Source organism: Tachyglossus aculeatus, chromosome 3, assembly GCF_015852505.1.
Source record: "Tachyglossus aculeatus isolate mTacAcu1 chromosome 3, mTacAcu1.pri, whole genome shotgun sequence".
NCBI classification, from domain to species: Eukaryota; Metazoa; Chordata; class Mammalia; order Monotremata; family Tachyglossidae; genus Tachyglossus; species Tachyglossus aculeatus.
In genome coordinates this window covers 89,243,755-89,268,135 of record NC_052068.1, presented here as the reverse complement: position 1 = coordinate 89,268,135, position 24,381 = coordinate 89,243,755, and the positions used below count along the sequence as shown (strand labels likewise).

General features: G+C 46.9%; 1 protein-coding gene across 3 annotated transcripts in view; it reads right to left on the bottom strand.

Moving 5' to 3' along the window:
• PIAS2 (protein inhibitor of activated STAT 2) overlaps positions 1 to 4,850 on the bottom strand; it is a 60,628-nt gene extending 55,778 nt beyond the window's left edge. For all 3 annotated transcript variants that reach the window (XM_038743672.1, XM_038743674.1, XM_038743675.1), the window contains exon 1: positions 4,808 to 4,850. In XM_038743672.1, coding sequence (XP_038599600.1) covers positions 4,808 to 4,831 — 24 coding nt within the window. In that variant the 5' untranslated portion in view covers positions 4,832 to 4,850. The remainder of the gene's footprint in view (positions 1 to 4,807) is intronic.
• Between the last annotated feature and the right edge of the window lie 19,531 nt (positions 4,851 to 24,381).

Below are 24,381 nucleotides of genomic sequence, written 5' to 3'. Positions count from 1 at the left end.
ACTCGGTTCGGAGACTGGTACGCTGTAGGTGCTTCACCCGTACACCACAATTATGATCCCCATTTTACAGACGGGCAAACGGAGAGACGAAGCGCCGCACCCAGGTTAGAACAGGCCGGCAGCGCTGCAGGGACTAGGATCCGGATCTCCTGGCTTTTGGAATGATGCTCCAGTTTGCCGGCCTCCTTCTTTTGTCTCTTCGGGATTGGAGACCTGAATGTGGATGAGCGGGGAGAAGGAGATGCGGGAAAGGGAAGCCCCTGAACATCCGTTTCGGCTGAAGAAGAAATGACGGGTGACATTGCGAGCATCTCTTTTCCTCCTCGATAATTTCTCTACCTCCCTCTGCATGGCGCAGAGTAGAATCATGTCCCATCTCCCCTTCTAATAATAATAACGGTATTTGTTAAGAGCTTACGATATGCGAAACACTGTTCTGAGCGCTGTGAGCTCGTTGTGGGCTCTTACGGCGCACTCTCCCAAGCGTTCAGTCCAGTGCTTTGCACACAGTAAGCGCTCAATAGATATGACCGAATGGCTGGATTCCCCCTTCCCCTACCCTGTCCCTCAAGTCCCGTCTCCTCCTCTAGACTGCGAGCTCGTTGTGGTCAGGGAATGTGTCTGCTGTTATGGCATAGTCTCCCAAGCGCTCAGTACAGTGCCTTGCACACGGTGAGCGCTCAATAAATGCGATCGAATGGCCGTTTGCCCCCACCCTGTCCCTCACGCCCCATCCCTTTCTCTAGACTGTAAATCGTTGTGGCGGGGAATGTGTCTGCTTGCTGCTGGAGCGGAGTCTTCCAGACGCTCAGTACAGTGCTTTGCACACTGTAAGTGCTTAATAAATACGACTGAATGGCCGGATACCCCCACCCTGTCCCTCATTCATTCATTCATTCATTCAATCGTATTTATTGAGCGCTTACTGTGTGCAGAGCACTGTACTAAGCGCTTGGGAAGTCCAAGTTGGCAACATCTAGAGACGGTCCCTACCCAACAGCGGGCTCACAGTCTAGAAGGGGGAGACAGACAACAAAACATCATAGCAAAATAAAATAAATAGAATAAATATGTACAAATAAAGAAATAAATCCCCTTCTCTGGACTGCGAGTCTTTGCGGCGGAGAGCGTGTCCGCTCGCTGCTGGAGCGTAGCCTCCCGAGCGTTCAGTACGGTGCTCTGCACACTGTGAGCGCTCAATAAATCATCAATCGTATTTATTGAGCGCTTACTATGTGCAGAGCACTGTACTAAGCGCTTGGGAAGTACAAATTGGCAACATATAGGGACAGTCCCTACCCAACAGTGGGCTCACAGTCTAAAATAAATACGACCGAATGGCCGGATACCCCCCACCCTGTCCCTCATTCATTCATTCAATCGTATTTATTGAGCGCTTACTGTGTGCAGAGCACTGTACTAAGCGCTTAGGAAGTATAAGTTGGCAACATCTAGAGACGGTCCACCCTACCCGACAGCGGGCTCACAGTCTAGAAGGGGGAGACAGCCAACAAAACATATTAGCAAAATAAAATAAATAGAATAAATATGGAACGCTTCAGGAATTTGTGTGTCATCGTTGAGGCGGGGAACGTGTCTGCTCGCTGCTGGAGCGCAGCCTCCTGGGCGTTCAGTACGGTGCTTTGCACACGGTGGGCGCTCAATAAATAGGACCGAATGGCCGGATTCCCCCCACCCTGTCCCTCACACTCCGTGCCAATTTGTACTTCCCAAGCACTTAGTACAGTGCTCTGCACATAGTAAGCGCTCAATAAATACGATTGATGATGATGATGATGATCCCCTTCTCTAGACTGTGAGTCGCTGCGACGAGGAACGTGTCTCCCGGGCGTTCAGTACGGTGCTTTGCACACGGTGGGCGCTCAATAAATAGGACCGAATGGCCGGATTACCCCCACCCTGTCCCTCACACTCCATGCCAATTTGTACTTCCCAAGCGCTTAGTACAGTGCTCTGCACATAGTAAGCGCTCAACAAATACGATTGATGATGATGATGATCCCCTTTTCTAGACTGTGAGTCGTTGCGGCGGGGAACGTGTCTCCCGGGCGTTCAGTACGGTGCTTTGCACACAGTGGGCGCTCATTAAATAGGACCGAATGGCCGGATTACCCCCACCCTGTCCCTCACACTCCGTGCCAATTTGTACTTCCCAAGCGCTTAGTACAGTGCTCTGCACATAGTAAGCGCTCAATAAATACGATTGATGATGATGATCCCCTTCTCTAGACTGTGAGTCGTTGCGGCGGGGAACGTGTCTCCCGGGAGTCCAGTACGGTGCTTTGCACACGGTGGGCGCTCAATAAATAGGACCGAATGGCCGGATTCCCCCCACCCTGTCCCTCCCACTCCATCCCCTTCTCTAGACTGTGAGTCGTTGCGGCGGGGAACGTGTCTCCCGGGCGTCCAGTACGGTGCTTTGCACACGGTGGGCGCTCAATAAATAGGACCGAATGGCCGGATTACCCCCACCCTGTCGCGTTCAGTACGTGCTTGCCCACGGTGGGCGCTCAATAAATACGACTTAATGGCCGGATTCCCCCCACCCTGTCCCTCACGCCCCCTCCCCTTCTCTAGACTGTAAGTTGTTGCAGCGGGGAACGTGTCTCCCGGGCGTCCAGTACGGTGCTTTGCCCACGGTGGGCGCTCAATAAATAGGACCGAATGGCCGGATTCCCCCCCCACCCTGTCCCTCACGCCCCATCCCCTTCTCTAGACTGTAAATCGTTGCGGCGGGGAACGTGTCTCCCGGGCGTCCAGTACGGTGCTTTGCACACGGCGGGCGCTCAATAAATAGGACCGAATGGCCGGATTCCCCCCCACCCTGTCCCTCACGCCCCCTCCCCTTCTCTAGACTGTGAGTCGTTGAGGCGGGGAACGTGTCTCCCGGGCGTCCAGTACGGTGCTTTGCACACGGTGGGCGCTCAATAAATAGGACCGAATGGCCGGATTCCCCCCCACCCTGTCCCTCACGCCCCCTCCCCTTCTCTAGACTGTGAGTCGTTGAGGCGGGGAACGTGTCTCCCGGGCGTTCAGTACGGTGCTTTGCACACAGTGGGCGCTCAATAAATAGCACCGAATGGCCGGATTCCCCCCACCCTGTCCATCACGCTCCATCTCCTTCTCTAGACCGTGAGTCGTTGAGGCGGGGAACGTGTCTCCCGGGCGTTCAGTACGGTGCTTTGCACACGGTGGGCGCTCAATAAATAGGACCGAAAGGCCGGATCACCCCCCACCGTGTCCCTCACACCCCACCGCCTTCTCTAGACTGTAAGTCGTTGCGGCGGGGAACGTGTCTCCCAGGCGTCCAGTACGGTGCTTTGCACACGGTGGGCGCTCAATAAATAGGACGGAATGGCCGGATTACCCCCACCCTAGCGCGTTCAGTACGGTGCTTGCCCACAGTGGGCGCTCAATAAATACGACTTAATGGACGGATTCCCCCCCACCCTGTCCCTCACGCCCCCTCCCCTTCTCTAGACTGTGAGTCGTTGCGGCGGGGAACGTGTCTCCCGGGCGTCCAGTACGGTGCTTTGCACACGGTGGGCGCTCAATAAATAGGACCGAATGGCCGGATTCCCCCCCACCCTGTCCCTCACGCCCCCTCCCCTTCTCTAGACTGTGAGTCGTTGAGGCGGGGAACGTGTCTGCTCGCGTGGCCTCCCAAGCGTCCAGTACAGTGCTTTGGACACCGTGAGCGCTCAGTAAATAGGACCGAATGGCCGGATACCCCCCACCCAGTCCCTCACGCCCCATCCCCTTCTCTAGACTGAGAGTCGCTGCGGTGGGGAACGTGTCTCCCGGGCGTCCAGTACGGTGCTTTGCACACGGTGGGCGCTCAGTAAATAGCACCGAATGGCCGGATTACCCCCACCCAGTCGCGTTCAGTACGGTGCTTGCCCACAGTGGGCGCTCAGTAAATAGGACTGAATGGCCGGATTCCCCTGTCCCTCACGCCCCCTCCCCTTCTCTAGACTGAGAGTCGTTGCGATGGGGAACGCGTCCCCCGGGCGTTCAGTACGGTGCCCTGCCCGCGGCGGGCGCTCAGTAAATAGGGCCGAATGGCCGGATTCCCCTGTCCCTCACGCCCCCTCCCCTTCTCTAGACTGAGTCGTTGCGGCGGGGAACGCGTCCCCCGGGCGTTCAGTACGGTGCCCTGCCCGCGGCGGGCGCTCAGTAAATAGGGCCGAATGGCCGGATTCCCCTGTCCCTCACGCCCCCTCCCCTTCTCTAGACTGAGTCGTTGCGGCGGGGAACGCGTCTCCCGGGCGTTCAGTACGGTGCCCTGCCCGCAGTGGGCGCTCAGTAAATAGGACCGAATGCCCGGATTCCCCTGTCCCTCACGCCCCCTCCCCTTCTCTAGACTGTAAGTCGTTGCGGCGGGGAACGCGTCTCCCAGGCGTTCAGTACGGTGCTTTGCACACGGTGGGCGCTCAGTAAATAGCACCGAATGGCCGGATTCCCCTGTCCCTCACAGCCCATCCCCTTCTCTAGACTGTGAGTGGCTGCGGCGGGGAACGCGTCCCCCGGGCGTTCAGTACGGTGCCCTGCCCGCGGTGGGCGCTCAGTAAATGGGGCCGGAGGGTGACAGGAGCGAGGGCACTTACTGAGCGCTTAGGCTGTGTGTGGGGCGCCCCCGGCCGGGGCTCCGCAGACGGTGTGTGCCCGTGTGTGCCCGTGTGCCCTCCCGCCGTCGGGTCCCGCTGTGGGGTCCCGTTGGGTCCCCGCCATTTCCCCGGGCCGGCCGGCCCGCCCTCCCTGACGACGACGGCGGCGGCGGGCTCACCCTCAGTTCCTCGAAGTCCGCCATTTTCTCTCGGTGGCCGCCGCCGCCTCCTCCTCCTTCTCCTCCTCCTCCTCCTCCTCCTCCTCCTTCTCCTCCTCCTCCTTGTCCTTGTCGTTGTCCGCCGCCGTGTCCGCCCGCCCCGCTCCCGCTGCCGCTGCCGCTGCCGCTGCCGCTACCGCCGCGGCGGCCGCCACCATCCTGCACTGAGCACCGCGCGCCCTACGCCCGCCCGCCCAGACGCCCACGGCGCCGACGCCCCCTCCTCCCCTCCTCCCCTCCTCCCCGCTTCCCTCCTCCCTCCTCCCCCGGCACGTGACAGGGGCGCGGGCTCCACAGCGCCCCCCAGCGCCGCCCCCCGTTCCCTGCCTCGCCTGCCTTCCTTCCTTCCCTCCCTCCCTCGCCTCCTTTGGCTCCCTTCTCCGCTCTTTTTCTTTCCTTTCCTTCCTTCTTTCCTCCTTTCTTCCTTTCCTACTTTTTCTCTTATGTCCTTCTTTTTCTTCTTTTCCTTTCGTTCTTCTTTCTTTCCTACCTTTTCTCCTTTTTCGTCTTTCCTTCCTTCTTTCCTCCTTTCTTCCCTTCCTACTTTTTCTCTTATTTCCTTCTTTTTCTTCTTCCTTTCCTTCTTCTTTCTTTCCTACCTTTTCTCCTTTTTCTTTCCTTTCCTTCCTTCTTTCCTCCTTTCTTCCTTTCCTACTTTTTCTCTTATTTCCTTCTTTTTCTTCTTCCTTTCCTTCCTTCCCTTCTTCTTTCTTTCCTACCTTTTCTCCTTTTTCATCTTTCCTTCTTTCTTTTCCCCTTTCTTCCTTTCCTACTTTTTCTCTTTTTCCTTCTTTTTCTTCTTCCTTCCCTTCCTTTCCTTCCTCTTTCTTTCCTACCTTTTCTCCTTTTTCATCTTTCCTTCCTTCTTTTCTCCTTCCCTTCCTACTTTTTCTTTTTTCCTTCTTTTTCTTCTTCCTTTTCTTCCTTTTCTCCTTTTTCATCTTTCCTTCCTTCTCCCTTTTCATCTTTCCTTCCTTCTTTTCCCTATATTTCCTTCCTTTCCTTATTTTTCTTCTTCTTTTCCTTTCCTTCTTTCTTTCCTACCTGTTCTCCTTTTTCATCTTTCCTTCCTTCTTTTCTCCTTTCTTCCCTTCCTACTTTTTCTCTTATTTCCTTCTTTTCCCTACTTTTTCTCTTATTTCCTTCTTTTTCTTCTTCCTTCCCTTCATTTTCTCCTTTTTCATCTTTCTTTCCTTCCTTCTCCTTTATCTTATATCCTTCCTTCTCCTTTATCTTATTTCCTTCTTTTCCCTTTATTTCCTTTCTTTCCTTATTTTTCTTCTTCTTTTCCTTTCCTTCTTCTTTCTTTCCTACCTTTTCTCCTTTTTCATCTTTCTTTCCTTCCTTCTTTTCTCCTTTCTTCATTTTCTACTTTTTCTCTAATTTCCTTCTTTTTCTTCTTCCTTTCCTTCCTTTTCTCCTTTTTCATCTTTCTTTCCTTCCTTGTCCTTTTTCTTCTTATTTCCTTCCTTCTTTTCCCTTTATTTCCTTCCTTTCCTTATTTCCTTATAATAATAATAATAATGGCATTTATTAAGCACTTACTGTGTGCAAAGCACTGTTCTCCACTAGGCCACACTGGAGCACCATCCGTGGACACGCTTTTCCCTTAATTCATTCAATTACGAGTAATCAATCACCAGTGGTTATTAGAGTGCCCATTGTGTGCAAGACAAGGGTACAACCGCCCGAAAATTACCACAGCCATTGCCACCTGCATGCTCCAGAACACGTTGGGACAGTGACACACTGAAACCCACCACCCTTGCTGTATTTACAGAGATCAGGATATTTTTACAGATTCTTATGGCCATGGGCCACTTTAGCTCATTTTTACAGCCTGACTTTGAATTTGCAGCTCTTTCAGGGGCAGCTTTGGGAGTGGGCAGAGTGGCTCCAATGCATTCAGCTGCAAACTGCTGGAAGCAGCGTGGCCTAGAGCACCGGCTCCGGACTTGTGGAGTCTCTCATTCAACCCACTTAGTCAATCCATCACTACATCCTGGCAGTCCCACCTTCGAGGCATCACTAAAACCCACCCATTCCTTTCCATCCAAACTACTTCCACATTAATACAATCACTCATCCTATCCGGTCTGGATTGCTGCACCGGCCTCCTTGCTGGCCTTCCTGCCTCCTGTCTATCTCCACTCCAGTCCATACTTCAGTCTGCTGCCCGGACCCTTTTTCTACAAAATCGTTCTGGACATGTCACCCACTTCTCAAAAAACTCCCATCCCTCTCCGCATCAGACAAAAACTCCTCACCATTGGCTTTAAAGCACTCCACCACCTTTCCCCCACCTTTCTCCCTCTGACCTCACCTCATTACACCCCAGCCCACAAACTTTGCTCCCCTAACGCTAACCTTCTCACTGTGCCTCGCCTATCTTGCCACCAACCCGTATCCCACTTCCTACCTCTGACCTGGAATGCCCTCCCTCCTCAAATCCAATAGAAAATTACTCTCCCTCCTTCACAGCCTTATTGAAGGCTCATCTCCTCCAAGAAGCCTTCCCTGACTAAGCACCCCCGCTTTCCTCTTCTCCCACTCCCTTCCACATTGCTCTGACTTCCCTTTCTTCTTTCCCTCTCCCAGCCCCACAGAACGTATGTGCATAACTGTAATTTATTTATTTATATTAACGTCTGCCTCACCCCCTCTAGACTGAAAGCTCATTGTGGGCTGGGAATGTGTCTGCTATATTGTTATATTGTACTTGCCTAAGTGCTTAGTACAGTGCTCTTCCCACAGTAAGTGCTCAATAAGCGCTTAGTACAGTGCTACGCACACAGTAAGCTCTCAATAAATATGATTGAATAAATATGATTGAATGATGAATGAATGAACGGTCTGGGCAGTCTGCAAATCCCAGGTCTCAATTATAAATGGGCAAAGCTCTTTAAACTGTGAGGCTATAATGATGATCCCCATTTCATCTTCTACCACCTCGCAGTACCTAGATTTTAGGGTGCAGGTATGACAGGACATCCACCTCTGCTTGTTTTCTTGAATTCTGCTGGAATTAAAAAACCCAAGGTGGGCACCTTGGAATGCTGCAAATGAACCAGAGGTGAGCTCAGAGAGAGGTACTCCTCACTTGCATTCTCCAGGATTTGGAAAAGAAAGATGATGGTCTTAATCAATCTTGATTGAGGGATTGATTTTTCCATCTTTTCAGACTTTTTTTTTTTGCTGCTGGGAGAAAGATGGAAGGCACGGTGAATTGTAGTTTGGTTTATTGTTTTTGTGTTGGGCCTTGATATTTTCATTTGTTCGCTTCATTTGCAAGGAACGGGGACGTCACCCTCTCAGGAGAGTAATCTATTCGGAATCCTGGTAAATTCAATACAAGGTCGTCCCATAATCCTGAATCAGGACTACATATTCCAGAAAGCCTTGCTTATTCCCGGTGACCAGTAGGCCAGCGGGATTTTTCCAGATTAAATCGAATGTGGTTAAAAGCAGGGGTCAGAATAAAAAGAAAGTCTACCAATTCATCTAAGTGGGGAAGGCCCACATCCAACCTCTGGCCTGGAATGCCCTCCCTCCACACATCCGCCAAACTAGCTCTCTTCCTCCCTTCAAAGCCCTCCTGAGAGCTCACCTCCTCCAGGAGGCCTTCCCAGACTGAACCCCCCTTTTCCTCTCCTCCTCCTCCCCATCGCTCCCCCCCACCCTACCCCCTTGCCCTCCCTACAGCACTTGTGTATATTTGTCCATACTTATTACTCTATTTTATTAATGATGTGAATATAGCTATAATTCTGTTTACTCTGATGGTATTGACACCTGTCTACTTGTTTTGTTTTGTTGTCTGTCTCCCCTTTCTAGACTGTGAGCCCGTTGTGGGGTAGGGACCGTCTCCATCTGTTGCCGATGTGTACTTCCCAAGCGCTTAGTACAGTGCTCTGCACACAGTAAGCGCTCAATAAATACGATTGAATGAATGAAATAAAGCGGTTAGACTACTCACCCTCAATATAGGGACTGTGTCCAACCTCATTACCTTGTATCCACCCCAGCGGTTAGAACAGTGTTTGAAACCTAGTAAGCGCTTACCAAATACCACAATGACTGTTATTTAATAACTAAATATTATTAATATCAATGTATAATCATGGAAACTGAGAATTTGGGCAAGTCACAACTTCTCTGAGCCCCCGTTCCCTCATCTGTAAAATGGGGATTAAGTCTGTGAGCCCCCCGTGGGACAATCTGATCACCTTGTAACCTCCCCAGCGCTTAGAATAGAGCTTTGCACATAGTAAGCGCTTAATAAATGCCATCATCATTATTATTATTATCATCACTATTATTATTATTAAAAGCAGTTCAACCCCTCGCTGTCCACCCCTAGTCCCTGATTGGCCAGCGCTTGGGTTAAACTCACACCGTAATTGGGTGATTTCCTGCCAATTTTTTGTACTGCGTTCAGCCTTTACCGCGTCGTGATTGGTGGGAATTCTCAACCACGGATCCTGTGATAGGTTAAAGCCTCGTAGGCGGTCAGCCTTTGCCGCGTTGTGATTGGTGGGAATTCTCAACCACGGATCCCTGTGATAGGTTAAAGCCTCGAAGGCGGTCAGCCTTTACCGCGTTGTGATTGGTGGGAATTCTCAACCACGGATCATCATCATCATCAATCGTATTTATTGAGCGCTTACTATGTGCAGAGCACTGTACTAAGCGCTTGGGAAGTACAAATTGGCAACATATAGAGACAGTCCCGTGATAGGTTAAAGCCTCGAAAGCGGTCAGCCTTTGCCGCGTCGTGATTGGTGGGAATTCCCAACCACGGATCCCCGTGATAGGTTAAAGCCTCGAAGGCGGTCGGCCTTTGCCGCGTCGTGATTGGTGGGAATTCCCAACCACGGATCCCTGTGATAGGTTAAAGCCTCTAACGCGGTCAGCCTTTGCCGCGTCGTGATTGGTGGGAATTCCCAACCACGGATCACCGTGATAGGTTAAAGCCTCGAAGGCGGTCAGCCTTTACCGCGTTGTGATTGGTGGGAATTCTCAACCACGGATCATCATCATCATCAATCGTATTTATTGAGCGCTTACTATGTGCAGAGCACTGTACTAAGCGCTTGGGAAGTACAAATTGGCAACATATAGAGACAGTCCCGTGATAGGTTAAAGCCTCGAAAGCGGTCAGCCTTTGCCGCGTCGTGATTGGTGGGAATTCCCAACCACGGATCCCCGTGATAGGTTAAAGCCTCGAAGGCGGTCGGCCTTTGCCGCGTCGTGATTGGTGGGAATTCCCAACCACGGATCCCTGTGATAGGTTAAAGCCTCTAACGCGGTCAGCCTTTGCCGCGTCGTGATTGGTGGGAATTCCCAACCACGGATCACCGTGATAAGTTAAAGCCTCGAAGGCGGTCCGCCTTTGCCGCGTTGTGATTGGTGGGAATTCCCAACCACGGATCATCATCATCATCAATCGTATTTAATGAGCGCTTACTGTGTGCAGAGCACTGTACTAAGCGCTTGGGAAGTACAAATTGGCAACATATAGAGACAGTCCCGTGATAGGTAAAAGCCTCGAAAGCCGTCAGCCTTTGCCGCGTCGTGATTGGTGGGAATTCCCAACCACGGATTCCCTGTGATAGGTTAAAGCCTCGTAGGCGGTCAGCCTTTGCCGCGTCGTGATTGGTGGGAATTCCCAACCACGGATCCCTGTGATAGGTTAAAGCCTCGAAGGCGGTCAGCCTTTGCCGCGTCGTGATTGGTGGGAATTCCCAACCACGGATCCCTGTGATAGGTTAAAGCCTCGAAGGCGGTCAGCCTTTGCCGCGTCGTGATTGGTGGGAATTCCCAACCACGGATCCCTGTGATAGGTTAAAGCCTCGAAGGCGGTCAGCCTTTGCCGCGTCGTGATTGGTGGGAATTCCCAACCACGGATCCCCGTGATAGGTTAAAGCCTCGAAAGCGGTCAGCCTTTGCCGCGTTGTGATTGGTGAGAGTTCCCAACCACGGATCCCCGTGATAAGTTAAAGCCTCTAAGGCGGTCAGCCTTTGCCGAGTCGTGATTGGTGGGAATTCCCAACCACGGATCCCCGTGATAGGTTAAAGGCTCTTAGGCGGGTCGGTCCTGGAAGGGGCGGGCTAGTCAACCGGGTTTAGGCGAGCAGGTCCTGGACGGTGGATTAAGACAAGTGAAGGGGAGCCGAGGGGTCGCAGGGCCTAATGGAGCTTTCGTACCAGACTCTCAAAATCACCCAGCAGGTGCGAGCGGCGGTAAGTCCCCGGATGGAACCCCCCACGCCGCGGGGAGGGAGACGCTCCCGTTGCTATGGCTACCGGAGAGCCGCCGCCACCCCGGCGCATGCGCAGTAGAGCCCTGGGGGCGGTGTTACGCGGGGCGGTCCGTGCGCATGCGCAGTAACTGGCCTTCTGTCTGAGGCGAGCGTTTAGGCTGGGGTCATTCATTCATTCGTTCATTTATTCATTCAGTCAGTCGCATTTATTGAGCGCTTACTATGTGCGAAGCACTGTACTGAAGATCATGATGGGGGAAGAAAGAGATTAGGGCGGAGAGTTGGTGACCAGGTGACTGTAAAGTCACTATGGGCAGGGGATGTACATATTTGTACATATTTATTGCTCTATGTATTTATTTATTTTATTTGTACACATTTATTCTATTTATTTTATTTTGTTAATATGTTTGGTTTTGTTCTCTGTCTCCCCCTTTTAGACTGTGAGCCCACTGTTGGGTAGGGACTGTCTCTATATGTTGCCAACTTGGACTTCCCAAGCGCTTAGTACAGTGCTCTGCACATAGTAGGCGCTCAATAAATACGACTGATGATGATGATGATGATGATGAATGCGTCTCCTAATTTCTCTTGCATTTATTGAGCGCTTACTGTGTGCAGTGCACTGTACTGAGCGCCTGGGACAGTACACTGCCGCAGTAAAAAGAGGCATTCCCTGCCCACTACATCATCAATCGTATTTATTGAGCGCTTAGAGAGAGCTTAGTACAGTGCTCTGCACACAGTAAGTACTCAATAAATATGATTGAACAGATTGAATAGTTGGAAATACAGCCCCATCATTTGATGTTAGTTGATCAATCAATTAATCAATTAATTGCATTTATTGAGCACTTACCCAAGGGCATAATAATAATAATGGTATTTGTTGAGTACTTACTGTGTGCAAAGCACTGTCCTAAGCGCTGGGGGGGATATTTATTTATTTTATTTGTACATGTTTATTCTATTTATTTTATTTTGTTAATATGTTTTGTTTTGTTCTCTGTCTCCCCCTTCTAGACTGTGAGCCCACTGTTGGGTAGGGACCGTCTCTATGTGTTGCCGACTTGTACTTCCCAAGCGCTTAGTACAGTGCTCTGCACATGGTAAGCGCTCAATAAATACAATTGAATGAATGAATGACTGAGAGGGAGATTGTACTCTCCCAAGTGCTTAGAGCAGTGCTCTTCATTCATTCAATCGTATTTATTAAGCGCTTACTGTGTGCAGAGCACTGTACTAAGCGCTTGGGAAGTCCAAGTTAGCAACATATAGAGACGGTCCCTGCCCAACGGCGGGCTCACAGCCTAGAAGGGGGAGACAGAGACCAAAACAGAACATATTAACAAAATAAACAGAATAAATATGTACAGTCACACGGCTGACAGTTGTCGGAGCCGGGATTCGAACCCACGACCTCTGACTCCCAAGGCCGTGCTCTTTCCACTGAGCCACGCTGCTCTACACCTGATAAAAGCACTGTACTGAGCATTTGGAAGAGTCCAATACAACTGTTAGGAGACCCATTCCCTGCCCACAGTGAGCTTACAGTCTAGAGGGGGGCCTCTGTGATCTCTCTGTGCCTCATTTATATGTCCTGTAAAATAGGGATGGTAGTGCCTGCCTCTCCCTATCTCGCGGGGGATGGGGTATAGGTATATATGTTTGTACATATTTATTACTCTATTTTACTTGTACATATCTATTCTATTTATTTTATTTTGTTAGTATGTGTGGTTTTGTTCTCTGTCTCCCCCTTCTAGACTGTGAGCCCACTGTTGGGTAGGGACTGTCTCTATATGTTGCCAATTTGTACTTCCCAAGCGCTTAGTACAGTGCTCTGCACGTAGCAAGCGCTCAATAAATACGATTGATGATGATGATGATGATGATGACTAACTGAGACAAGTAAAGATCAAGGGATCTGGGGAGAGAGGAGTGTGAGGCAAATTCAAGGTCCAACTGTTGCCACTACAGTTTCCCTCAAAGCACTGTTGGGTAGGGATCGTCTCTCTATTCAATCGTATTTATTGAGCGCTTACTGTGGGCAGGGCCCTGTACTAAGCGCTTGGGAAGTACGATGTTGCCAGCTTGTGCTTCCCAAGCGCTTAGTACAGGGCTCTGCACACAGTTGCACTTCCTAAGCACTTAGTACAGGGCTCTGCACACAGTAAGCGCTCAATTAGACTGTGAGCCCACTGTTGGGTAGGGACTGTCTCTATATGTTGCCAACTTGTACTTCCCAAGCGCTTAGTACAGTGCTCTGCACACAGTAAGCGCTCAATAAATACGATTGATGATGAATAAATACGGTTGAATGAATGAAAGTCAGCGCTCAATAAATACGATTGAATGAATGAATGAAAAGCCCTACTGAGAGCTCACCTCCTCCAGGAGGCCTTCCCAGACTGAGCCCCCTTTTTCCTCTGCTCCTCCTCCTGCCCTACCCCCTTCCCCCCGCCCCACAACACATGTGTGTATTTGTACATATTTACTAATCTATTTTATTAATGACGTGTATATAGCTATAATTCTATTTATTTTGATGGTATTGACACCTGTCTACTTGTTTTGTTGTCTGTCTCCCCCTTCTAGACTGTGAGCCCGTTGTGGGGTAGAGACCGTCTCTATATGTTGCCAAATTGTACTTTCCAAGCGCTTGGTACAGTGCTGTGCACATAGTAAGCACTCAATAAATATGATTGAATGAATAACTACATACCGTTGATTGATTGAAACCTGGGAGGCTGGAAGTAAGGCCCTCTAAACTATAAGCTCATTGAGGGCAGGGAAAGTGCCAACTCTGTTGTACTCTCCCAAGCGCTTAGTACAGTGCACACAGTAAGGTCTCAAATTCCAATATCGATGATGATATTAAAGAATACTGGGAAACAAGGTTATTAGGAGGTGAACTTGGGGAAGGTTTGTGAGACAGGTCTATAGAGCCATTTATACGGGGTCCCTACCTTCAAAGATATTTCATTCCAACGCAGGAGACGGGCTCAGATTATTTACAATTAGTGGGAGCAGGAGGAAAAATTAAAGATATTTCTGCTAATTAGAAGGCTAAGTAAGGAAAGATGAGTCTGGGAATAACTAGAGCATATAGATCTATAAATGCCAAGGAATACTATATCCATATATGCTAAAGTTCTAGTTTATAGATTAGATTTCTGAAAGCAAGTTTAGTCACTCATTTCACTATGTCTTCACTCCCCCTCTCCATCCCCCCATCTTACCTCCCTCCCTTCCCCACAGCACCTGTATATATGTATATATGTTTGTACATATTTTTTTACTCTATTTATTTAATTTATTTGTACATATCTATTCTATTTATTTTATTTTGTTAGTATGTTTGGACTCTGTCTCCCCCTTTTAGACTGTGAGCCCACTGTTGGGTAGGGACTGTCTCTATATGTTGCCAATTTGTACTTCCCAAGCGCTTAGTACAGTGCTCTGCACATAGTAAGCGCTCAATAAATACGATTGATGATGATGATGATGTAAGAGTTTTTGATGCATTCCATCTTTATAGTATTTGGTGAATGATTACTATAGATTTAATCATACCTTTGATCACAATAGGCGTGAATAATGGAGCCCAGAACTGGGAGGTAGGAATTCCTGAGTCGATAATATCCTGGTTTAAATGTTGATTCACCAGCGTACGTGGAACAAAAGACTTTATAGCAAGAATAATAATAATAGCATTTGTTAAGCACTTACTATGTGCCAAGCACTGGTCTAAGTGCTGGGGTAGATGCAAGTTAATCAGGTTATCCCGCATGGGGCTCTCAATCTTAATCCCCATTTTACAGATGAGATAACTGAGGCCCAGAGAAGTTCAGTGACTTGCCCAAAATCACAAACTGACACGTTGCAGAGTTGGGATTAGAACCCATGACCTCTGACTCCCAAGCCTGTGCTATTTTTCCACTGAGCCATGACCTTTGTATTGCAGTTCCCTAATTTTGTCATAGTTTCCTAATAGGGACACCATTTAGGCACATTAATGATTGTCAGGTGCTTTCAATACTGTACTTGGTTAATGATAAACAAGATTAATTCCATTGCCCTTCTGGTTAAACAAGATGAACACTTTTCCATTTTGACATACAGAATCCTGGGAAACAAGGTTGTAGGGGGTGAATCAGTCAGTCCTTTCTATATCAAATATACCAACAAGATAGTGCACTGAAGTGAGAGTGGGAAATCTGCATAATTCATAAAAAGCAACAGGAAGTCAAGATTTTACATTGGGAGAAGAAGAAATGGGGAGTCCTTTTGCAGCTTCACTTTAGACATCTGCTCATGGGGAAGAGAGAACTATCTATAGAGAATTACAACATAAATGAGAAAAATGGAGATTTTTTCCTTCCCTACAAGGACAGTCATTGCCTAGCCGAATGTGATCTCAGTAGCCTGGGGCAAACCCAAGAAGGCTCCCAAGACCGGGTGCACTGTAGAATCAGGTTAAATAGCATTAAAATACACTTTTCAAATATTTCCAAAGATCTGAAATCCGTGCTTTGCACATAGTAAGTGCTTAATAAATGCTATCATATTTTTTAAAAAGCCCCCAAATCTCCCTCTTAGCTCCTCACTTTACTGCAAGCCCCTCAAGGGCAGGGAATATGTCTACCAACTCTATTGTATTGTACTCTCCCAAGTGCTTTGCACATAGTAAGTGCTCAATAAATGCCACTGACTGATTTTTAGGGAGGTACAGTGCAATAGAGTAACCCAACTCAACTGTGGAATCAGCCTCCTTATGATCATTCCTGGATCCAGTTCCCAGTAATTTTCCTTGCTCCTCTTCAACTACACACCATCCAATTCACTGGGCCTTGTTGTCATCTCTCTAGCTTCTCCCTTTTTGCTCCCGCCTCTCCTGTCAAGAACTCCTTTCACCTTCAGAGCCCTTCTGAAATCACATTCCCAGATTCATTTCTGATCCCTCGCGTTATTGCCTCCATACCCTCCCCACAACTCAATTTTTGAGGAGGAAATAAAAGTTGGGGTTTTTTTTTGTTTTTTTTTTTATACCATTTATCTGTAATTGTAAGCAGTGATAGGAGGGTGGACCAGGAGGGAAGAATCCAAGAGTCAGAGATAGTCAATCATCTACTGAGCACTTACTGTGTGCAGAACTAATAAACTCTTGCGATAGTATAACAGACAGACAAATTCCCTGTCCACAATGAGCTTACAATCTAGACGGTGGAGGCACAACATGCATTCTTGGGCTTACCTCACCGGTCTCCCCTCCCCAATAATAAAGTTTTTGTCAGGCTCTGAGATGTGTGTGGGGGGGGAAAGGCAGCATAAATGTTATGGAGTGCCTAGAATGACTGAATCCAGGTAGGATTAATCAAGAGACCGCATGAAAAATCAGTCCACCAGTGGTATTTATTGAGTGCTTCAAGCGTTCAGAGCACTTAGTAAGCGCTCAGCGGGCGAAGGATTGTTTTTGGTCGAGATTTGAAAGAGGGAGGGAGATGGTTTTGTAGGGAAGGCCCTCCAAATGGGATACATGGCCTCAGTGGTAGGGCAGGCAGCTAGGCCAGAGCCAACTGGATGTGACTGTGGGGGAAGTTTTGGAACAAATGACAAGATGAGAACGTAAGAAAGAGTCCAAGGTTTGGGCGAGTTCAAACTTTTATACCCCAGATTATTCAATAGAAATGATTCCTAGAGCCCTGAAACAGGTTTGCACTGGGCTCCAAGCTAGGAAGAGGAGAAAAGGAAAAGGTGGTTACCATAACTTGAGTGCTTTTTATATGCATTGTACTCTCCCAAGGGTTGCAGTTTCCTGCTGAGTGCCTATAACAGGGCGTAGCATGTCTGTTTGTTGTTGTAATGCACTATCCCAAGTGCTTAGCACACAGTGCTCAGCACACAGTAAGCACTCAGTAAATATGAATGAATGAATATCACTACCATCATTGTCCTCACCATTACCAGTATCTCCTGGCCTAGAGTGCGTTGGAGCGTGAGTCATTCACATGTCACCAAAGTTCATACTTAAACCCCCAAACCCAAAAGTTTAGACTTTTTCTGACTCTTGGTCAAGGGTTCATTTGGACTTGCACTTATTATTCAATTCACCCCTCCCTCAGCCTGTTGCACTCAGGGTACGTATCTGTAATTTATTTATATTAACGTTTTGTTCCCTCTCTAGATTGTAAGCTGGCTGTGGGCAGGGAATCTGGCTGTTTTATTGCACTCACCCAAGCCCCTAGTGCAGTGTCTGCACTCAGTAAATGCTCAACAAAAACAATTGACTGATTCATGTCTGAAGCAACTCCAAAACTTCCAGAGGCAGAACTATATTCGGATAACCAGAACCCAGAAAAACCTCAAGTGGATCATTCATTCTGCTTGTTCTTATGTGTGTTTTTGTTTCTGTTTGCTTCGTGTTCAGGTCTTTTTTCTTTTCTTTTTTCTTTAGAAGAGTGTTGATTTTGGTTTTTATTGGGGTTTTTTTCCCTGTATATACTCAATTGCTGCCTGGATGACCAACTCATATGCCCACTGTATTCCTCGTCATCTCCGAAGACTGTAAACTTCATTATGGGCCGGGAATATGTCTACTAACTTTGTTGTACTATTATATTGTACTCTCCCAAGTGATTATTATGGTGTTCTGCACACCGTAAGTGCTCAATAATTACAATTGATTAAATACACCGATGGGGATAGCACATGCATCTTCTTTAGATAATGAGGAATTAGTAGATGGCCTCAGTTTTAAGCAGTCTTGTTGGGATTTTAATATTCTAACTTCTCACCTTTCTGTCCTCTATCTGTTCCCCCTACTCTTCTCCAGTTCCTCCCCCTGTAGCTTCCAGTTCGCTCTTTATTGCTCCATGCCCCTCTCTTCTTTGGCTTCCTTTCTTATTCCTCAATCTCTCTCTTCCCTTCTCTTTGTATTCCTTGCTCCTGTGTTCTACTTCACATGCATTTTCATGTCTGTTTCATTGGCGGCCTTGCTGTTCCTCTATCTCTAGGAGGATCCACTGCATTTGTTTTCCTACAGAATTGTCATTTCCTCTACCTTTCCTGGTTAAACCTCCTGTGACTGCATGTTCTTTGTTGTCCGCCTGCTTGCATGGCAGACTCCATGTTGTTCTTTTTATCTCCCAAGGAATAGGGTTTTACAGGTCCTAGACCCCCTGGTAATGTTTTGATATTTCTCTACTTTGAAATGAGTCCTTCCCAGCCCAGATGCGATTACAAATCTCCCTTTAGTTTTGTGCCCTTGTTGAAGTGCTTTCTGAAGTGTTTTCTCCATCTTTTTTTTTGTTTTTTTTTCCACTGTTCTAAGAGAAACCACACTCTCCCAAAATTACTTAGCACTCTTGTCTCCGCCCTAATTTTTTTTTAATGGTATTTGTTAAGGGGTTACTATGTGAGCCCTTAGACTGTGAGCCCACTGTTTAGACTGTGAGCCCACTGTTTAGACTGTGAGCCCACTGTTGGGTAGGGACTGTCTCTATATGTTGCCAATTTGTACTTCCCAAGTGCTTAGTACAGTGCTCTGCACACAGTAAGCGCTCAATAAATACGATTGATGATGATGATGATGTGCCAGGCACTGTACTAAGCTCTGGGGTAGATACAAATTAATCCCAGTCCCTGTCCTACATGGTGCTCACAGTCTTAATCCCCATTGTACAGATGAGGTAACTGAGGCACAGAAAAGTGAAGTGACTTGCCCAAAGTCACACAGCAGACAAGTGTCCGTCAAAGCCCTACTGAAGGCTCTCCTCCTCCAGGAGGCCTTCCCAGACTAAGCCCCCCTTTTCCTCAGTTCCCCTTGCCCCCGCCATCACCCCGACTCTCCCCCACCTTTGCTGTATCCCCCGCCCCACAGCACTTGTGTACATATGTAAATATCTATAACTCTATTTATATTAATGCCTGTTTACTTGTTCTGATGTGTGTGTGTGTGTGTGTGTGTGTGTATATATATATATATATATATATATATATATAATTCTGTTTATATTGATGCTTTTGATGCCTGTTTACTTGTTTTGATGTCTTTCTCCCCCCCCCCCCCCCCACTTCAAGACTGTGAGCCCGTTGTGGGCAGGGATTGTCTCTCTGTTGCTGAATTGTACTTTCCAAGCACTTAGTACAGTGCTTAGCACACAGTGAGTGCTCAGTAAATACGATTGAATGAATAAAGTGGTGGAGAACTTGATATTCACCCCACCTTCAGCCATTCAGCAGGATGTCTGCTAATTCTGTTGTCTTATACTAGGGAGAATAGTACAGTGCTTTGCACATAAGTGGTCAATAAATACCAATCAATCAATCAATCGTATTTATTGAGCGCTTTCTGTGTGCAGAGCACTGGACTAAGCACTTGGGAAGTACAAGTTGACAACATATAGAGACAGTCCCTACCCAACAGTGGGCTCACAGTCTAAAAGGGGGAGACAGAGAACAAAACCAAACATACTAACAAAATAAAATAAATAGAATAGATTGACTGATTGATATGTACTTATCCTTATAGTCTCTCATTTCCCCTTTTTGTAATTGACCAAGCACTGGTTGCCAAGAAATCTGGTACTGCTGCAATTTATGACATAACAGGATCTAATGGATCAATGGTATTTATTAAGTGCTACTGTGTGCAGGCCAGTGTACTGAGCACTTGGGAGAGCACAATACAATAGAGGTGGTAGAAAAGATCCCTGCCCGCAAGGAGCTCACAATCCTGTGCAACAAGTTCGTTCTTTTGGAAAGTTCCATCCTTTTATTCATTGTTTTCAGCATAGCCACTGAAGTGAATATTCACCAGACAATATTCACTATTGTCTCAGTGCAGAAGAATGATGGTTTGTGTGATCGGCGCACACTGATCAGAAAGGCAAGATGCTTGGTGTATTTGATCCCGTAAAATCAGAATGTATGCCTATAAGTGTTGCTCTTTTGCCTAGGAAAGATTTTTATTTTGAAATAAAATCTACTGTGTGAGCTAATTAATTAGGTGCTTGGCTGTTTAGCTTTTCAAATGAGATGTTAAGTGCCGTAGGTTTTATTAATTGTGTGGACAAAAAAAGAACCCTCACAGTAATTGAAAATTTAATTACACTAGTTTTTTTTTTGTTCGTCAAAGAATGGGAGCTTATTAAACTTTAAACGTTCAAACATCTATTGAAATACCAATAGCTATAAACAATTGAAGTGCTAAATACTAATTAAAGAAACTCTAAATCACAATAAAGCTAAGCTGAATTTTAAGTAACTTATGTTTTAAGTGCTCCACTTTGTTCAGTATGGGGAGGATTAACTGCTTCATGAGTGATCACCACAGCACACAGCAACCCTTAAAATACTGGGGTTTCTGTGGCTCTAGATGCTTCCCGCATCCCAAATCAGCAAGGGCAGTAGACCCTGATCATTTTTCATCTTATTATTAGAGCCTTTAAAAAAAAAAAACATATTAAAGGCACAAAGGCTGCTTTGTCCTTACCTACTGAAATGCAGCCGCTTTCTGAAAGTTGCATGTTCACATCATGCTGGGGTGAGGGTATCATTTTAGAGAAGCAGCGTGGCTCAGTGAAAAGAGCATGGGCTTTGGAGTCAGAGGTCATGGGTTCAAATCACGGCTCCACCAACTGTCAGCTGTGTGACTTTGGGCAAGTCACTTCACTTCTCTGTGCCTCAGTTACCTCATCTGTAAAATGGGGATTAAGACTGTGAGCCACCTGTGGGACAACCTGATCACCTTGTAACCTCCCAAGTGCTTAGAACAGTGCTTTGCCCATAGTAAGCACTTAATAAATGCCATTATTATTATTCTGCTTCTCCAAAGCCTTCCAAAATGCTGACCTGAATTTGTGCTTTTTCTAATGGCATTTATTAATCAATCATATTTACTCAGTGCTTATTGTGTGCTTCTAGACTGTGAGCCCACTGTTGGGTAGGGACCGTCTCTATATGTTGCCAACTTGTACTTCCCAAGTGCTTAGTACAGTGCTCTGCACACAGTAAGCACTCAGTAAATACGATTGAATGAATGAATGCAGAGCACTGCAGTAAAACAGAATTGGTAGGCACATTCCTTGCCTATAGAAGTTTACAGTCTAGAGGGGGCAACAGACATTATTATAAATACATACATTATGAGTGTACATAAGCACTGTGGGGCTGAGGGAGGGGTGAATTTCAGAGAGGACAATAAAACAGAATTTAGGCACATTCCTGGCCTATAGAAGCTTACAGTCTAGAAGGGAAGACAGACATTATTATAAATACATTGTGAGTGTGTACATAGGCACTGTGGGGCTGAGGGAGGGGTGAATTGTGTGCAAATCCTAGTACATTGCTCTGCACACAGTAAGCACTTAGTCAATATGGTTGAATGAATGAATTCCCCCTCCCAGCCCCACAGCACTTATGCACATATCCATCATTTATTTATTAATCTGTCTCCCCCTCTAGACTGTAAATTTGTTGTGGTCAGGGAATGTGTCTGTTTATTGTTATATTGTACTCTCCCAAGGGCATAGTACAGTGCTCTGCACACAGTAAGCACTCAATAAATGAGATTGAATGAAGTGCAAGGGTGAGCACTTATTGAGCATTTACTATGTGTCAGGTGCTGTACTACACACTAAGGTCATTCACTCATTCAAACATATTAAGTGCTTACTGTATGCAGAGCACTCTACTAATTGCTTGGGAGAGTACAATACAACAATATACAGACCCTTTCCCTGCCCTTAATGAGCTTATAGTCTAGAGGGGGAGACAGACATTAATATAAATAAATGACAGATACGTCCATAAGTGCTGTGGTGCTAGGAGGAGGAGTGAATAAAGGGAGCAAGTCAAGGTGATGCAGAAGGGAGTGGGAGAAGAGGAAAGGAGGGCTGAGTCAGGGAAGGCCTCTTGGAGGAGATACATCATCATCATCATCATCAATCGTATTTATTGAGCACTTACTATGTGCAGAGCACTGTACTAAGCGCTTGGGAAGTACAAATTGGCAACATATAGAGACAGTCCCTACCCAACAGTGGGCTCACAGTCTAAAAGGGGGAGACAGAGAACAAAACCAAACATGCTAACAAAATAAAATAAATAGAATAGATATGTACAAGTAAAATAAATAGAGTAACAGATATGTACAAACATAGATACATCTTCAGAAAGACTTTGAAGGGGCCCATTGTAAGGAATGTCTGCTTGACATAGAGGCAGATAACAATCAGTGGTGTTTGTCGAGCACTTACTGCATGCAGAGCACTGTACTAAGCACTTGGTAGAGTGCAATGCAACAGAGTTGGTAGAGAGTTGGTAGACAGGTTCTCTTCCCACAGACTAATAGCCTTTGGAGATTTCTGATTTCTGCGGAGGGACGTATACTGAACACCACTACAAGTCGATCGACTTCTGCTGCAGCACTGCATTCAGTCTGGAACACCTGAAATTGAAATAGTACAGAAGGGATTCTTTAGGCAAATGTGTTTCCTGCCGTGAGATTTCTCAGCACAGCACCTTGGACCAAGTGAAGGAGAAGTGTACAGTGTAGGAAATCGACTCGGCCTGCATTTTCCAAGTCACTAGCCAATCAGTCATTTATTGAGTGCTTACTGTGTGTAGAGCCACTGTACTAAGCACTTGGGAGAGTGCGCTGTAACAGAGCTGGTAGACGTGGTCCGTGCCCCACAGTGAGCTTGCAGTCTAGAGGGACTACCTTAGAGAAGCAGTGTGGCTCAGTGGAAAGGGCCTGGGCTTGGGTGTCAGAGGTCATCATCATCATCATCAATCGTATTTATTGAGCACTTACTGTGTGCAGAGCACTGTACTAAGCACTTGGGAAGTACAAGTTGGAGAAGGTCATGGGTTCTAATCCCAGCTCCCCCACTTGTCAGTTGTGTGACTTTGGGTAAGTCACTTAACTTCTCCGTGCCTCAGTTACCTCTCTGTAAAACGGGGATTAAGACTGTGAGCCCCACATGGGACAACCTGATCACCTTGTATCCCCCCCAGCGCTTAGAACAGTGCTTTGCACATAGTAAGTGCTTAACAAATGCCTTATTATTATTATTACCTTGGGGATGGAGGCGATTTTAAAGAAGAACCAGTAATGCAGTCACTAGGAAGAAAAGCAGAGTAACTGATACAACACTTGTATAAACGAAAGAGCCAGGAGAAGTTACAGTTTTGAATTTAATTAGCCAAGCCATCCCATGAGTTTTTCCTGGCTTGGACCTGGGCATAATCTGCTACAGGGGGAGTCTGTAGGCTGTTCCACCTATATTCCGTTTTCTCTTTACAACAGAAGAGTTTCTATTGTTGTATTGATGTTGCCTTGTATAAAAAGAACTAATTTAGGGATAAGCTACTGTTTTGTGTTAGCACTTGAAATGACATGGAGTCATCGTTATATGATCTAGCCCCCTTCATAATGCACGTAATCTGTATTCGGAACTACTGATAACTGTGGTATTTACGTGCTTACTCTGTGCCAAGCACCGTACTGAGCAGTGGGGAAGATACAAGATAATCAAGTCCCACATGGGGCTCACAGTCCAGAGTTAAAAGGATCTGGGTTCTAATCCTGATCTGCCACTTGTCTGCTATGTAAACTTGGATGAGTCACTTAACTTCTCTGTGCCTATCTTATTTTTTGAAATTTTTTTAAAATGGAATTTGTTAAGGACTTACTGTATGCCAGACACTGTATTAAGCGCTGGGGTAGATACAAGGTAATCAGGTTGGACAGAGTCCATGTCCCATATGGTGCTCACAGTCTTAATCCCCATTTTATCGATGAGGTAACTGAGGCACAGAGAAGTGAAGTGACTTGCACAAGGTCACCCAGAAAACAGTAGGGGGAGCAGGGTTAGAACCCAGAACCTTCCGATTCTTAGGCCCTTGCTCTGTCCACTAGGCCTCACTGCTTCTCTCCTTTATCTGTAAAAATGGGAATTAACCCTGTGAGACCACGTGGGACACGAACTGTGTCCGACCCGATTAGCTTGTTTCTCCCCCAGCGCTTAATACAGTGCCTGGCACATAGTAAGTGCTTAACAAATATCATAAAAAAAAGTAGACAGGAGAGCAGGTATTGAATCCCCATTTTCAGACTACTGTATCTGGATACCCCAGCTATGGGTGTGAAATCTCTAAGACACTTGCTAAGCTATAACTGTGGCCCCCAAAATTTCTTGACTTTTACCAAACATTGACCTCTTTGCCAGCTCTGCCCTGTCACTGCACATAATGAACGCTAATTTT